Source organism: Mercenaria mercenaria, chromosome 2 (genome assembly GCF_021730395.1).
Source record: "Mercenaria mercenaria strain notata chromosome 2, MADL_Memer_1, whole genome shotgun sequence".
NCBI lineage: Eukaryota > Metazoa > Mollusca > Bivalvia > Venerida > Veneridae > Mercenaria > Mercenaria mercenaria.
In genome coordinates this window covers 71,690,566-71,707,500 of record NC_069362.1, presented here as the reverse complement: position 1 = coordinate 71,707,500, position 16,935 = coordinate 71,690,566, and the positions used below count along the sequence as shown (strand labels likewise).

Sequence of the window (16,935 nt, the reverse complement as noted above, 5' to 3'; positions counted from 1 at the left end):
CTAAAACGTTTGCAGAGAATTCATTACAGCATTAATTTTGATATAAGAAACATCAAAGTATTGTTAAACAGTTATTAAACACAAAATAAAACTATATTTAATCATTTTTTCTAGGGTGCCTCAAGTAAACAGATTTAATGAGACAGAATTCTAACTCAACATTGAAAAATTAAGGTCAAATCCTGTGGGTCTGTTTTGAATTTTGCTCACTTCATTCAAAAATAACCTTGGGGCAGAAGTAAAACATACCTGCATTTCTTCCACAATATGTAATCTAAAGAATGAAGGCAAAATAGAGAACTTTTACCGCAGGTAACTCAGTATTTTCAAAGATGTCTAACTCTACCCCTCCTGTCTCAGAGGTAAATTCACTTTTAACAGCTAGAAATCGCTTATAAAATAAAAACTTTCCACGTTTTTTACAATACATCCATTCTAAGTCTTGAAAGAAGTAAAATCTTACTAGAAAAAGGAAAATATGAAGAAAAAAAATTTTGGTCCAAGTGGGGTTTGAACCTACTGCCCCCCTGAAAATTGCAGTCAAGGTAGATTTATGTTAGGAATTGAATACTCTTCAAAAAGGAGGTACTCTATTACGGGTCCAATACCTTAATGGAAAAGTCTATTAATTTTTCAATTTTATGTAAGTCTTTTTAAACAATGTCTGACATGTCTGGCAACAATCTAAGTTTTTCATTAGGTAAAAAAATAAATGCAGAACTATGTAGAACAGTACCATCATGATACACCAGTTTTAGGGTACCAATTTACAGTACCAATATACCATACCAATTTAAGATAGTTATTTATCATAAAATGGTCATTTAGTCCTCACATACATGGGAAATAAACAAAAAATAACAAATACACAAACTTTAGTTCCATTAACATTATGCAGCTTGTACAATAAAAACAAGAGGACCATGATGGTCCTGAATCGCTCACCTGTCCTCACATGACCCAGTTTTGAACTGAGTACGACGTCGTTTTTTTCTATTATTTGACATAGTGACCTAGTATTTGAGCTCATGTGACCCAGTTTTGAACTTGACCTAGATATCGAGATGAAAATTCTGACCAAGTTTCATGAAGATCCATTGAAAAATATGGCCTCTAGAGAGGTCACAAGGTTTTTCTATTATCTGACCTAATGACGTAGTTTTTAAAGGCACTTGACCCAGTTTCGAACTTGACCTAGATACCATCAAGGTGAACATTCTCACCAATTTTCATGAAGATCTCATGAAAAGTACGGCCTCTAGAGAGGTCACAAGGTTTTTCTATTAACTGACCTAAAGACCTAGTTTTTAAAGGCACGTGACCCAGTTTCGAACCTGACCTAGATATCATCAAGGTGAACATTCTGACCAATTTTCATGAAGATCTCGTGAAAAGTATGGCCTCTAGAGAGGTCACAAGGCTTTTCTATTTTTAGATCTAATGACCTACTTTTTGATCACACGTCATCCACTTTCGAACTTGACCAAGATATCATCAAGGTGAACATTCTGACTAATTTTCATGAAGATCCATTGAAAAATAAGGCCTCTAGAGAGGTCACAAGGTTTTTCTATTTTTAGACATAATGACCTAGTTTTTGACTGCATGTGACCCACTTTCGAATTTGACCTGGATATCATCAAAGTGAACATTCTGACCAATTTTCATGAAGATCCATGGAAAAATATGGCCTCTAGAGAGGTCACAAGGTTTTTCTATTTTTAGACCTAATGACCTAGTTTTGGACCGCACGTGTCCCTGTTGAGAACTTGACCTTGATATCATCAAGGTGAACATTCTGACTAATTTTCATGAAGATCCATTGAAAAATATGGCCTCTAGAGAGGTCACAAAGTTTTTCTATTTTTAGACCTACTGACCTAGTTTTTGACCGCACCAGACCCACTTTCGAACAAGGCCTAGATATCATCAAGATGAACATTCTGACCAATTTTCATGAAGATCCATTGAAAAATATGGCCTCTAGGGAGGTCACAAGGTTTTTCTATTTTTAGACCTAATGACCTAGTTTTTGATGGCACTTGACCCAGTTTCGAACTTGACCTAGATATCATCAAGGTGAACATTCTGACTAACTTTCATGAAGATCCATTGAAAAATATGGCCTCTAGAGAGGTCAGAAGGTTTTTCTATTTTTAGACCTACTGACCTAGTTTTTGACCGCAGTTGACCCAGTTTCTAACTAGACCTATATATCATCAAGATGAACATTTTGACCAACTTTCATAAAGATCCCATGAAAAATGTGACCTCTAGAGTGGTCACAAGCAAAAGTTTACGCACGGACGGACGACGGATGCTGCGCGATCACAAAAGCTCACACTGTCACTTTGTGACATGTGAGCTAAAAAACTAAAAACATGAAATAAGTTGATTGTCATTAAAATAATTTCACTGTGTCTGGAAAAAAGCACAGACATTTACAAATTATAAACAACTACATGCATCATACGTTCCAACTCAATATTAAAGGGGTTGTAACTTCATACTTATACATATAAGCATTTGTGTTGTACATATTTGTACAATAAGTACACAAGAAAGTGTCTGCAAAAAGTAGTCAGATAAATACATGCAAGTTGCTTGTTACAAGTCAATATTAAGCTTTAGGTTTTAAAAGTACATTTTGAACAATGCAGCTTGACTGTGTGAAGATCATGATGTTCTGAACTACTCATCGAGATAAACAATGAACTTGTATATGTAGGCATATTGGTACACATGTGAAACTGCAACCTCTCTTCAGTCAGCTAGTATAGGCTGCATCGAATATACACATAGCTCGAAAAAGAGGCCCACGACAGATGAAACTTCTAAGTTTCCAAACCATAATAATAATGTTTTACTCATTCAATCCTTTTTTAAACAAAGCATTGTGTAAAAAGCAAAGGCAAATTATAAGCATTTTATGCTAAATCTGACAAAAATATAAACAGGGTCATTTAATTCCTTAAACTTGTAAAAACATATGAAATCTACCTTGATGGACCTGAGAAATTAACCTTTTACTCTTGTTATAACGTAGTATTAAATGAAGGTTTTTTTTCAATACAAATAAAAAGTCTCAAAAAGATTACGGAAAATTCAAATCAAATTCAATAAAACTGGCCACTATAAAATCATTTAATGGGCAAGTAATTACGTGGTTTGTGTGAACAACAAAATCCATAAAAATTAGTCTCTCACGATTATCATTAATTTCAAAGTAGATTCTTAATTCAGGATAAATAGATACATAGAACTGTAGTACTTTATCATGCCTTAGTCAAATGTTTGCTATAACCCTTAGCCTGCTGGCGGCAAGTGATTCTGCCTTTGCGACCAGTGCAGACCAAGATATCCGTGCAGTCTGATCATGGTCTGCACTGTTCGCTATTCAGTCAGTAAATTTTCAGTGAACACCCCTTCGAATAATAAATGGTATTGCCCAAATTGAATGATGGACCAGTCCATTATAGAAATTTAGCATGGTGAGGGTAAACTGAGCAGCAGAATTATATGTGGAAAAGCATCATCAGCTAAAAAGCTTTCTATATTACTGTGCTGAATATTTCTACTTCTTACATTTGCTAGTTTCATGTGATTTCTTTCTCTACTGGAATATTACAGTAATACTGCTGTTCTAAAATCCATTGTCATTGACCTTTCTTTGTAGGTCGAGCTAATTTTGTCAAGTACTTTAGAAGTAGTAATAGAAAAGAAAGGATACAAAAATACATCTTCATTACTTTCTGTCTAATTAATGTTCTATTTATAGGAATGATCTTTCTGTTGTACAGAGACAATCATCAAAGATTTCCCATACTTAACAGTGAGCATTCTTATAAAATTTCTAAATATAAAAGTGAACTCACACATTTTGTAATCAATATTTCACAGTCTGTCTTATATGTCTGCCTCAATTACAGGGAACAAGTACTCTGCTGTCAGAGATATCATGTATACATACACAGACAGTCTGGCACTATTTCACACATAAATAATAATCAAAACGCCGACAAATATTTTTCAAATACACACAAGTCACATGGCTGTTACCAAAATAATTCAGCATGACACTCAAATACACAATGAAGGCAATGAATAAAAAAGTATCTAAAATAAAGCTGATTCAATAGAATAGTGCTCACGTCAATTTATAGACATTTTTATACTCTTGATTGATAATTCAAATTTAAAATCTATCTTAAAAATGAATTTATTGTACATATGTGGCAATTCAGACCATCAACATTGTTCAATATGGGCCCTGGATTTATGCAAGGTATCTTTAGTTAAAATGCATGTCTGTTTCAACATTCTGGTTCTGACAGTCATTCTCGTATTCAACAAAGTCATCTAGCAGGCTAGGCCATGCTTCCGTGTCATCATAACTACTTAAGTCATCTCCCACCTGTTCTACAAAGTTCAAGAACATATCCCATGTGTCTTTGGAAATACCCCGTATATTCTGATGTTTTTGAAGAAAGTTAAGCCAGCGGGGTAAAATCTTTGGTTCTCTTTGAGAAAACACAAGTTTCCATAGGCTCATTGCCATATCTATCGGTAAAGTTCTTTGACCTGAATCGTGGTCTAAGCCAAACTTGTACGTCCATTTATAAAATTCTTTAAAGTTTTGTTTATTTTGCACCTCTGAAATCAGATCTGAAAATTTAGACTGGAACCCCTTGATAGAGTCTACACGTAAACTCTGACATCCAGTAACAAACTGCTCTCGTGTAAACAAACACATAGTTTCTGCGTTCAACTTCCATGCTAAAACTAAAACTATAAATTCATCAGGTCTCACTTGTAAATCGTCACAGAGTTTTTCCACACCGTCAGCTAATATGCAATCACAGTCAGGATCTTTGTACATGTCAAATAATGCATTTGCTTTATTCTCTGAGAAATCACGTGAAATTAACGACATCCTTTTACTGTCACCGTTAGACTGCTTTTTGATTGGTGGAAGTTTATTATAAGGGTTGAACATTTTCTTATCTGTAATAACAATATTTCTGGCTGTAAGAACAGCCTGTTCCGGGACTTTCTGTTCTGTTATATGCAATGGCTCTGTCTGTTCTTGCTGACTGCTTAAGGGGACAGTGTTGTTTTCACCAGCATAGCGCGTTGTTCGAGCAACGTCCTTGGCCTTACAGCAAGTCAAACAATTCCCCATTTATACTTGAACTCATACCATGCAAATAGACACACCCTGGAAAAAGAAATATATGGTTACTGAAATATAATGTTGCCTAAAGTCAGACCTAGGATAATTAAATTGTAAGTGTAATTAATTACAAATTAATTACATTTCCCAATTAACTGAAAAAATAATTAGTAACTGGGTGATTTTTCAATTACATGTAAAGTAAAACATTGATCGGTTGAGATCACAAGGGGGTGAGCAATATGATCAAACTTTGCAGGATTTCAAGCAATCCAAATATAGAAAGTATCAGGAAAATAGTTAGGGACAAAATAAATTCCTCAAGTGAGCCTCTGTGTCACTGATCCTCGAGCAAGCTATGTTTCACTGTAATTGTAATTCAAGTAATTACAAAAACTGGAATGAAAGCATGGAACAGGTCAAGTGGCTCCCATTTAAATTTTGAAAACAATTGCAAGAGGACCCAACATAGATGATATGGACCAAGCTTAATGACAATTTGCCAAGCTAGTCCAGCCAGTCCAGGGAAAAATCGATAGCCTAGTGGTAGAGCGTCCGCTTCGAGTGCGGGAGGTCGTGGGTTCGATCCCGGGCCGCGTCATACCAAAGACGTGAAAAATGGTACCAGTAGCTCCCTTGCTTGGCGCTCAGCATTAAAAGGGAAACTGGCCTCTTCTCTCACACCCTCGTGGCGATGGATTCCATCAGGAATGAGGTGTCGAGAGTGATTAATATAAGTTGTAGAACTTCCTTCACAATCGACCTAAAATAAATTATGTATAAACTACTTAAGGGAAAAATTCATTTAAAGATATTTCTACATTTATATTTTTAGCTCTACAATGTAGCAACCCCTTAAGGCATGACCCATGTAAGTGTACCTCCTTTTGAAGAGTATTCAATTCCTACAACAAACCTACTCTGAATTAATATTTTAGGGGGCATAGGTTCAAGTCCCACTGGGACCAAATTTTTCCCCCCTTGTTTTTCTTTTTTTCTAGTAAGTTTTTACTTTTTTCATGACTTATTATTGATTTATTGTACAAAAGTGAAACATTTTCATTTGATAAGTGATTTCTTGCTGTTTAAAGTGAATTTACCTCTGAAACAGAAGGGGTAGAATTAGACATCTTTAAAAAATACTGAGCTACATGCGGTAAAAGTTCTCTATTTTGCCTTTACTCTTTATATAACATATTGTGGAAGAAATGTACATGTAGGTAAGTTTTAAGACTGCACCAAGGTAATTTTTGAATGAAGTGAGCAAAATTTAAGTCCCACAGGTCTCAACCTTAATTTTTCAATGTTGGAGTTAGAATTCTGTTTTATTAAATCCTTTTACTTAGGCACCCTAGAAAAAAATGATACTCACAGTTTTATTTTGTGTTTTATAATTATTTACCAATAGTTTGAACTTTCTTTTATCAAAATTGATGATAAAATGAATTCTCTGCAAACGTTTTGGACAGAGGCCATGATTACTTTGAAATTTGTCTATCTAGAGGAAAGGTCATGAATTATACAAAATTGATAAAAAATGGCAAAAGTTGTTTAAATTTTGCATACAAGTCTCTAACTGGATACATTATATTGCTGTAACATTGTTTTGAACATTTGAAATATTCACCATTAGGTGGGTCATACCTTAAAGGGACCAAGGTCAAGATTTGAAGTGAAACAACAGAGGACTTTATAAGAATGCTATAGACCAAGACTGATGGTGATCCACCAAGTGCTTCATGAGAACAAGTTGTTTAAATGTAGTTCTAGTGTACTACTTTTAGCTCTAGTAGTTATGTGCACATATTTGAACAAAATGAAGAGAGAACCTTAAAATGATGTAAGAGAATTAAGTTTGATGAAGATCCATCAAGCGGCTAATGAGAAGCAGTTGTTTAAAGGTTTTATTCTGATTTCAGCTCTAGTGGCCATTAAAAGGGGAAAAAATGCCCCCATTTGAATAAATTTGGGAGATGAAGACCTATCAAGCAGTTCATGCTAAGGTTTTTCTTTTTTTTTTTTTGATCACCTAAGGAACATTCCTCTTAATTTTGGTTGAAACTGGCCCATTGACTTAGGAGATGTTCTTTCAATAAATTGTTGAGGGACCTCAAACAATCCTAAAAGGTTAACCAAATCGGGACGTGGACACTAACAGTTGAGTGCAACAGCTTTACCTGTTCTTCAAATAGACTAACTAAAAATGGGTGTAATTTTGCACAAATGTATATCAGAGCTAAGAAACCTGCCATGTAGGGTTATATCATAGTGCCAAATATATGTGTAGACCATGGTGTGTATTTTTTTTTCAGGACAATTTGGGGCCGAAATTAGGCCCCAATCAAAATGGCAAATACAATGTAGTATATTTTTTTCCCAATTTCAAAGCTAAAATTCCTAAAGTTACTTTTTTTTACTTTTTCAACCAAGACTGTACCTATGAAACCATAAACATTTGAAACACAAGACAGTATGCTAACCTACTGCATTTATGACCTTATTTTTTTTGTTAAATGTAACATTTTAATAAAAAAAATATGACTTTTAACAATTCCCAATTTATATGTTTAACAACAAATTTTTCCCAATGGTAAAGGCTCTGATTCAATTCCTAGATCAGTGGAAAAAACACTGGTAGAATTTGAAAACATTTTATAAAGTAGTTTCTGAGAAAGAAGCATAATTTTCACAATTTTTTATTAGCTACTAAGAGTTAAGAAGCCTGCTTGAGATATCATTTACAGACAGTGCAGTCCCAAAAATAAATCCAGCACCCATTTACTATATACAGAAGGTAAACATCTCGACAGTGCTGCATTTCGTGATGACTGTCGTTTCACGTTCTGTCATTTTTCAACCAAAAAAGATATGGCAAAATATCCACATGCCAACAACACCCTACACGTGTATCTTTCAGATCCCTGGTGATTCAGGGTGGATAATTTTCATGTTGTTGATGATTTCGAAGAAATAAGTATTTTAAAATTAAAAAAATTCGACAACTGCATTTCAAAGAAACGATCTGGACTTTTAACAGCCATATAATAGCTTCTACAAATAAAAAAGAACCACATACGTGTAATTTATAACAAATAATTACCAGGGCTGGATCCAGAAATTTTTGACTGGGGTGGGGGAGGGTGGGCACCAGTCTTGAATGAAGATTTCACCGCCAAGGCCCATAGCAAGGTATTGGACATGGGGAAGGGGGGGGGGGGGGGGGGGGGGGGGGGTAGACCTTTACCCATGTTAGCTAGGGGTTCTGGGGGTGTTCCCCTGGTATGAAATGGTATCCTAAGGTGCATTTATTGGTGGGTATACTACCCCAATATTAGCTCCCCCTGGAAATTTTTGAAATACAGGCATAAAATGGTGGCCTCTGGTGCATTTTTAGGTCTAAAATTTGAGGTACTGGAGGGGTACGTTACTCCCCTCTTGATTGGGGGAGGGGGTCAGGGGGCGTTCCCCCTGGAAAATTTTGAAATACAGACATGTATGAAACGGTGGCCTCTGGTGCATTTCTGGGTCTAAATTTTGAGAAAAAATATTCCTTTGCCAAAATAGTAGGGTGCATTTTTGATGAGTATAGGTCACTTCTCAGCCAACTGGGGGGTGGGGGGCACGGTCCCCCTCAGCCCAGCCCTGGGACCGGGCCTGATTACAGTTTACAAAACTTCTCTTACCTGGCAAGTGCCTTGTTAACAAAATTTGACTTTGTCATAAATATCACTCAATTTGCTTTATTTTGTGACAATCGGAACGTTTTGGTAAAAGATCTAAGGGGAGTTACTCTGATGAGATGGTGATCGGCAAAACAAAAGTGAACTAGTAATTTGAAACAAATTAAAATTACATTCGTTAAAAGGTGTGCCAGGAAAGTAAAGCTTTTGTAAATTATAATAATTTTTTATAACTTAAACATATGTGGTTGTATTATATTTGTAGAAGCTTTTAAATGGCTGTTTAGTCGTACCCACCATCGTTTCTTTGAACCCAGTTGTAAATTTTTTTTCAATTTTAAAATACTTATTACTCTGAAATGATCGACATGAAAATTATCCACCAAGGATATACATGTGTGTAGAGTGTTGGTGGCATGCAGATATTTGGCCATATCTTTTGTGGTTGAAGAATGACTGAGCATGAAATGATGGTCGTCCTGAAATGAAGAAGTGCCAGGTTGTTTACCTTCAATTTATCAGTAATATAGTAAATGTGTGCTGGATTTATTTTTGGTTCCTTGGTAGTCTATAAATGTTTTTTTATAATATATATCATAATTGACCAAACAAATGTGCCGAATGCCTACGATAAAAAAAACTTGAATAGGAGAGATCGCCGTGACGTCACACATTGACATCTGTTTATCTAGTGGTTGGCAAAACAAATGCCTTAACACCATTTGTGTATGGGATTGGAATTTTTAATAACTTTTTTGCTCATTTATGGATTTTCAAAATTCAAAAAGTTTTGAAATACTTACAATTTTCGTATTTTCATACTCAAATATCTTTTTTAAATGAATAGCCATTTTAAATGACATATGATTTTAATAGCGGCATAGTGATGTTTCAATCTTTTAGAAAAAAGACTCTTAAGTTAAGTGTTCATAATTAATCCTAATAATTAAAGCAATTTATAAATTGCTGGTTTTATAACCTTTCCACTGATCAAAAAATTATATCAACATAATTTGTGTTTTAAGAAAGTTTAGGCTATCTATAGATCTATCTTCGTATACTGATTAACTCCCCTTTCGAGTATTATTAGCAGATGTGCAGTCCGTGCAAGAGAAACATTTATACGAAAGTATTGATGTCAAAGTGATAAAGTGTGACTGAAAAAAAACTTTAGATACAGGCAAGAGTCGTAAAATCAGGTTAAAAACGCACTTGGGTCGTTAGAAAAACATCACTCTTTACAAAAAAACATTGACATTCGGCATCTACCCACCCAATCTCTGTCTTATCAGATCTAAAAATAGAAAATACAATGGATTTGTATACAAACACGATCTCTCCTATTTAGTATTTATCACAGTGTAAATGACACTGGTAAAGTTTTGACAATAATAAACACATCAGTGTGTAAAATAGGTCAAACCTGATCACCCAGAATTATGCTAGCTGATCCACAATATATTTGGTCTATTAAATTACATGCACAATTCCTAGCTATTCCTGTTTTTTCAGATCTGACACTGTAACCGCTAACCAAACTTCAGGTCGAAAATAATAACGTACGAATGTGTTGAAATTTGCCATGTTTTCCATCTTTTAATCATAATCAATGGCAAATTCTCATTACCTTCCGGTAAATTTCCGAGAAAGATTATCTTTCATGCCTTTCAACTGCCTCAAATGTATAAAATCATATCATAAAGACAAAGAAAACCACTTGATGCGGAACTGTCAAATATCAATGGAAGTTTATTCACTTCCTGTACTGGAGTTGATGACGTCACAAAGATCTTTGTGTAGGAGGCCCGTCACGAGTTAGCTTGCATTGTTCCTAAGCCCTATCAAAGAAGTATAAAATATTATTTTTATAGCTCTTTGGCCCTGTACAGTACCCATGCCGCAGATTCCTAGTTGGTGGCATTTAATACCTGTAAGTTCTGTTGAAAAAGGAGAAAGAGGGAATGTTATTACTTGCTGTACAAAAAAGGGGTCTCACTAAAAAGCGACAAGAAGGATTTTAGCGACACGAAGCGTCAAGAAGGTTTATTTTTGTATTCTAACTTATTTCTTAATAAAAAAGGACTGGTGATATTTAAGAATGATTTTATGACATTATGCCATTTAAAAAAATATTTTTTTTATGATTAAATGACTTAATTAGACCCAAGAAAAAAATCGTGTCCTGTCGTATTTCTTGTCGCTTTCGGGCGTGCATTAACGAAGGCAGCGTCAAGAATTTATTTATTTATTTACATTTAGGTCACAGCATAAAAGAACACATTACAATACATAAATATCACAGACATGTCATTCATAAAACATACTTTCTAAAAAGAAATCTCAATTCTTTACATTAAATAGCACAGTATCACAATTTGCATACTTTTAATAAGATAATACCAAATGTCATTACTAAAAATTACATGTGTTATTAAAATGCTAGGGACCTATGGATAACCCATTAAGCTAAGAGCTTATTTCCAATGGGGTTCATTTTACACATAAAATGATGTAGGACAAGATTACTTGGGGTCAAGACTTAGGTGGAAAACGGAATTATCAAAAGTATGCTTAAACAAGAAATATCTTTAAAAATGATTGTCGGCGAATTGTAATAAGGAAAGAAGTTTATGAATTTTTCATCTAACATTCATCTTTCATCTAACATTTTTCAAATTGCAAAACTAAACACCACACTTTAACAATTTAAATGGTTCTCTTTTAATTTTTCGCAAAGGTTTCGTAGGGTTGCAATTTTGTTTCGTTTATCCTTAGACGAATAAGCCTAATTACAGTAGTAGTTTGATGAAGATTCACGAAGCGGTTCATGAGAAGAGGTCATTAAACGTGTTTATAGTTTAGCTAAATTGGTCCCTATCCCCATTTGTAACAAAATAGCAGGAGACCTTACGATATTGTTACACATCGAGTTTGATAAAAATCCATTATATTTTAGTGGTTAATGCGAAGAAAGGCATATCTACTTTTAGCTATAGTGGTCCCTAATAGGGCCCAAGTTCCTATATAAATAAATTTGGAAGAGGACCGTATAATGATGCTCCAGACCAAGTATGACAAAGATCCGCCAAGCTGTTCATGAGACGCTGTATAAAGGCATTTCTAGTTTTACCTCTAGCAGCCCCTAAAAGGGGTCAAATGTCCCAGCTGAACAAAGTTGGCTGCGGGCCTAATAAAGATGCTACAAATCAAGTTTGATTAGAATACATGAGAAAAAAAATCAATTAAAGGATTTTTTTATTTATTATTTTTATTTATTTCTAAAATAGGCCAACTGATTCCGCTTTAACAAACAGCATATTCGCTATTCATGAATCTTTGGACAATGACGTCACACTTATAAAAAAGTGAAGGTCAAGCAAAACATACAATTGTAATTATTTCAATATTTCTGTTTCATAAGCAAAGTTTGACCGTAGTCATATCACATAGATAAACTGTATGCAGCGTACCTTCGTTTCATTGTTATGAGATTCAGTCATTATATAGCATATATATAATAAAACAGAATTCAACTGAGTTCAATATTTGCATACCATACTAAAGAAAAATATTCATATATAATAAATCAGTTAAATAATTTATAACAAATATATCAAAGCAAACAAGTACTCATTTTAATATGCAATCTGAATAAGTCACAAAAGCAAGAAACCTTTTCATATACAGACGACAATTGTAACAGGGAAAATCTTTTAAAAAGCACCTCTCTACATAAAAGACTCTTATCACACCCTTATTCATGTGATACGCAGACCGTATTCAGCTCTTTCTTTAATTTGATATATGTTGGTATTTGAACATATTTTTATCATATTTATTAAAATTACTTATCAGTTTGAGATATATCAATATTCTTGCTAAATATACTGAGCCAAAGTTAGCTTTAAAACTGTGAACAGCGTCGTTTAAGATAAACGCTTTGTCTACATTTCAGTCAGTGTAGCACAATCAACAGAGTGAAAGAAATTGACACTCTCGTCCAATCAGGCAGAGTGTTGCATAAATCTTCTATTTTGATAAATTATCTATAATGCTTTATCAAGTAGTTTGATTTGCAAACTGAAGTCACGTGGCATAGGTAACGAAAACGAATTTAGACGGCGTCGCCGAAAAAATAGGAAGTGTCTAGGGGTACGGATCCGTACCTCTAGACAAGCCTGTTAGGGTTTTTTCTAGGGGTACGGACCTCCGATTTTCTAGAGATTAAGGGTCATTTACATTTCAAATATTGTTGAAAATGAAATAACAAATAAGAATTCATCAGAATTCACCTTAAACTTGGATCTAAATGGTTTACAGATAACAACGTTCACCCGATTTGTTACATTTTCTTTCGAAACATAGTAGGAGACCCCCTTGTATTTTTCGTTCATTTTACAATTCAATATATTTTTATGATAATAATATTTTTCTTTTTAAAGAACACACTACTTAGTCATTCCGCTCGAAAATATAAAGGTTTCAATAGGCCTGTTATATCAAATGAAACATAATTACTTTTTGAATTTAATGGACGCCCCAAAAACTAAATTAATCGCCGTAAAAACAGAAACGTCACAACTATATATGTTTAGGGTTGAGCTAAAATGTGATTTCTCGACGCCATTTGCGTAAAAAGTATGAATTTTACCAATTAGTGTACATCGGATGAAGATCAACTTTTACTATAATTTAAACAAGTTTTGAAGGATGGAACTTGTTTTGGAAAATCCGTTTTTATTACACCTTCTTTACCGTAAGGTAGAAAAAAATATGTAAGGTTAAAACTTTTCTGAGATGCTTTATGGATTTGGCCACATATGGGCAGTTTAACAAACCATTTTAGTTGGAGAACTACACCCAGTCTTGCCGAAGATTGTTCATAGTCAAAATTGTTATTAACTTTGCAGCAAGCCAAACAGAAATAGTCGCATGCATGCGCGGATCCAGCCAATTTTCTCAGAGGGGGTCCGACCGAACCTTTACTATTAAACATGTGTTTTATACACTAAATAATTTGATGTGATTTTGTGGATGTTAGCCGTTTACAAGTATAGTCAACGTTACCAGTTCTAGCCACGAGGAGGCCTCCACATTTAGAACTGTTTTTTTCTTTCGTTTTTTTTTCTCTTTTTTTTTTTAATTTGTTTTTCATTTTTGTGCATGTCAGTGTGTGCAAATGCACAACAACATGATTCCGACCGACTGCTTTACCTGCAATGTTCGCTGACGAGGTCTTAGCCATTTGCATCTAATCATATAAGATACTCGATTGGAACATACGCCTTTTGTTTTGCCGTACAAACGTTTGACATATTATCTTTGTGTCAATCTGTTTTGCATGATGCAAATGCATTAGCGCTAATGCTGATAATCTGTTCTCATTCATGGTGCTTCGCATATAGCTTTTAATTCGACGAAGTCCAGAAAATGAGCGCTCAGCCTCACAGGAACTGATAGGAAGAGTACAACATATGTGCAGAAGAGTTTTAATTAATGTCTGGAAAAACATCTCCGTCCGTAATTCTGTATGTATCCAGAAGACTGTCTGGCTTAACCCCCTTTTCAACAGGTTTTCCACAAGCCCTTTTCAATTCAAATAATTTCGCTTGCAGATCATTCGATGAGCTTTCTAAAATCTGAAAAGTAGATCCCTCGGAAGCACCGAAATCAAGGCAAACAGTGAAAATTGCAGACTCGGTTTGATTGAGCCTGTTCATGAGCAGTAATGGAAAATGCAACACTGCCCACGCCCCCTAGCACCGGCTTAAGCAGTATTCAATCTTCAAATCTAAATGAGTTGAAATCAATGATCCCGAAGGACCAGAAAATATAACAACACTGAGTAGGATTCCCAGAAGAGGAAATCAGTTGAAAGTTTTTGCATTTCCGACTCCGACAGGTTTATCATTTGTTCGGGGATTAAACAGGCCAGGGTATAAGCAGCGTGATCGTCTTTCAGAAATCTGTTATTAAGTTCACTAGATAAGTGATCCAGGAACGGAATCGCAACTGTAAGTTTGAAGTACTCTGGAGGACTTGAAGCTGTTATCTTTGATCTGTTTGTTTGTCTACTGCACGTTCGTGGGGTCTTTTCTTGGATTTTAGCTCATCTGCGATGCGTTTGCAGTCTGCATACCATATTGTGAACTCCTGGTCTACGTCAACCCTCATCTCTTTAACTCTTTCGACCTGGTTATTTATGAGATTGCGTACCTTGCACACGTCCAAATCGCGCTTCTGAAGCTTTGACGCTAGAGGCTTGACTGTCTCAAGAATAGCTCTAATGCAAATGAATGTCACAAGAAAGTGATACAATAATCTTTATTTTGTGTTGGTTGTTTTAACATATACAGTAACATTAGCATTAGTAATTTGCTATTTTCCGACTAGATCTATAAAACAAAAAACATAATAAAGCATTTAAAACAAAAATCAACTTGTACCTAAAAGGTTAAAGATACATATATTTAAAACATGGTTAAGACAACAAACGGAAAGCTGAAAAAGACATTAGGCTACTACTCTCTGATTATTTACAACATCAAGGCCAGTGAAAACCTAGCAAGCTTCACTATCAGTCTAAATACTTTCATGCACTAATCCATCATGTCGTTTTTTATTTTTAACATTGTATGTAGCAGTCTTATATTTTACGTTTTCATCATGTAACATAAGTTATTCTAACATATTGTCCCCGGCCTCCCAGTTATAATCTGTAAACGATTGTTGGGAGTAACCCCGTAGAAGTAGAAGTAGAAGTTTCCCACGAATGTAGAGGCTATGCTACAAGCACAGATGACTTTAGTGAGTGCATAGATGAACTTAATGAAATTATACCGAAACACATAACATATATGGTCCATTTGGGCTGATCTCAATGAGGATTTGAACAAACAAGATCATAGTCATATGAGAATACAACCTAAAAAAAAACAAAGACAAATATCAAACAGGGAATGCCACGTACCAAAAACGCAGCCTCCCCAAAACGAAACCCACAGTACGCAGACGTGCACACCACACACACACACACACACACACACACACACAAAGCCAACACATGAGGACAAAACGAACAAACAAAGGAACACAGTGGGGCACCGCCTTGGAACGGTCAGTGGCAAAAACACCACTGGGGAGCTTAAACCGGTTTCTGGTGCGCACCCAACCTTACTCTTACCCCCCACCATGTTCCAAAGACACGGGACAGTGTAAATAAAAGTAATCCCCTCCAGGTGAATCTCTAACACACGTAATGGAAACAAAAAGGGATGGCATGTAAAACACAAAAAAATGCAAACCTTTAGAACCAAAAACGTATGTACTCAATCCCTTTTCAGAAGACAGAGCAACAAGAGAAACACCATTAAGGGCCCGACGAAACGGGCCTGAAGACAGATATTAAAACAGTTCAGTCCTGGTAGGATTTAAAAAAAACTGCTTATCATACAGTCCTCCCCCTCTTCTGTCAGACAAAATCAAAGAGGGAAGCGTAGTGTCCAACTGTAAACGGGTTGAACACTAAACATGCAGTATGTCTCAAAATAGTTGGGTCGTAACCTCTTTTAAAACGTTTTATAATTTTACCAAATACATATGGAAAATTACCGTGACCCAAGATCTTATGAAGTTTGTAAACCACATCCCCATAAAAAACGGGTTTAGAAATACCTTCTCGCAGAAGCGTCTTTAAATTACTATTGAATTTTAAAACTAAATCAGAATTACGGTAGTAAAATTTAGCAAAAAAAGACTTAATATTTCTGAATTTAACCTCAATTATTCATGTGTGGGTCATACGTTTATACACCCAAATGGTAACTGTAAATCTGAAATAGACTATTTTTTCACACGCGAGTCCACTGAAAACATTCTTTTTGATAAAACTATTATTGAATTGGAAACGAACATCTCAGATCACCTCCCAATACCTATGGTGTTGAAATGCAACATCTGGCGTGCAAATCTTATAACTTGAAAGGCAGTACTTCATCCGTACTGCGGGTTAATTGGGATAGAATTAATAAAGACTCTTATAGAGATTTGGTCACAAAGAAAATAAATGAAACTCGGTTAAAT

The 16,935-nt window shown here is 35.1% G+C and overlaps 1 protein-coding gene across 5 annotated transcripts in view; it reads right to left on the bottom strand.

Annotated features, from left to right (window-relative positions):
• The window catches only part of LOC123564277 (DCN1-like protein 3), a 12,574-nt gene extending 1,956 nt beyond the window's left edge, over positions 1-10,618 (bottom strand). The window contains exons 1-3 of one of the 5 annotated variants that reach the window (XM_053536923.1): positions 10,481-10,615; positions 5,799-5,936; positions 1-5,218 (exon numbers count right to left, since the gene is read on the bottom strand). The exon at positions 1-5,218 is cut by the window's left edge and continues 1,956 nt beyond it. In XM_053536923.1, the coding sequence (XP_053392898.1) occupies positions 4,292-5,182 (891 nt within the window). In that variant the 5' untranslated portion in view covers positions 5,183-5,218; positions 5,799-5,936; positions 10,481-10,615 and the 3' untranslated portion in view covers positions 1-4,291. The other 4 variants (XM_053536924.1, XM_045357698.2, XM_045357700.2 and 1 more) reach the window with 4 other exon arrangements.
• Between the last annotated feature and the right edge of the window lie 6,317 nt (positions 10,619-16,935).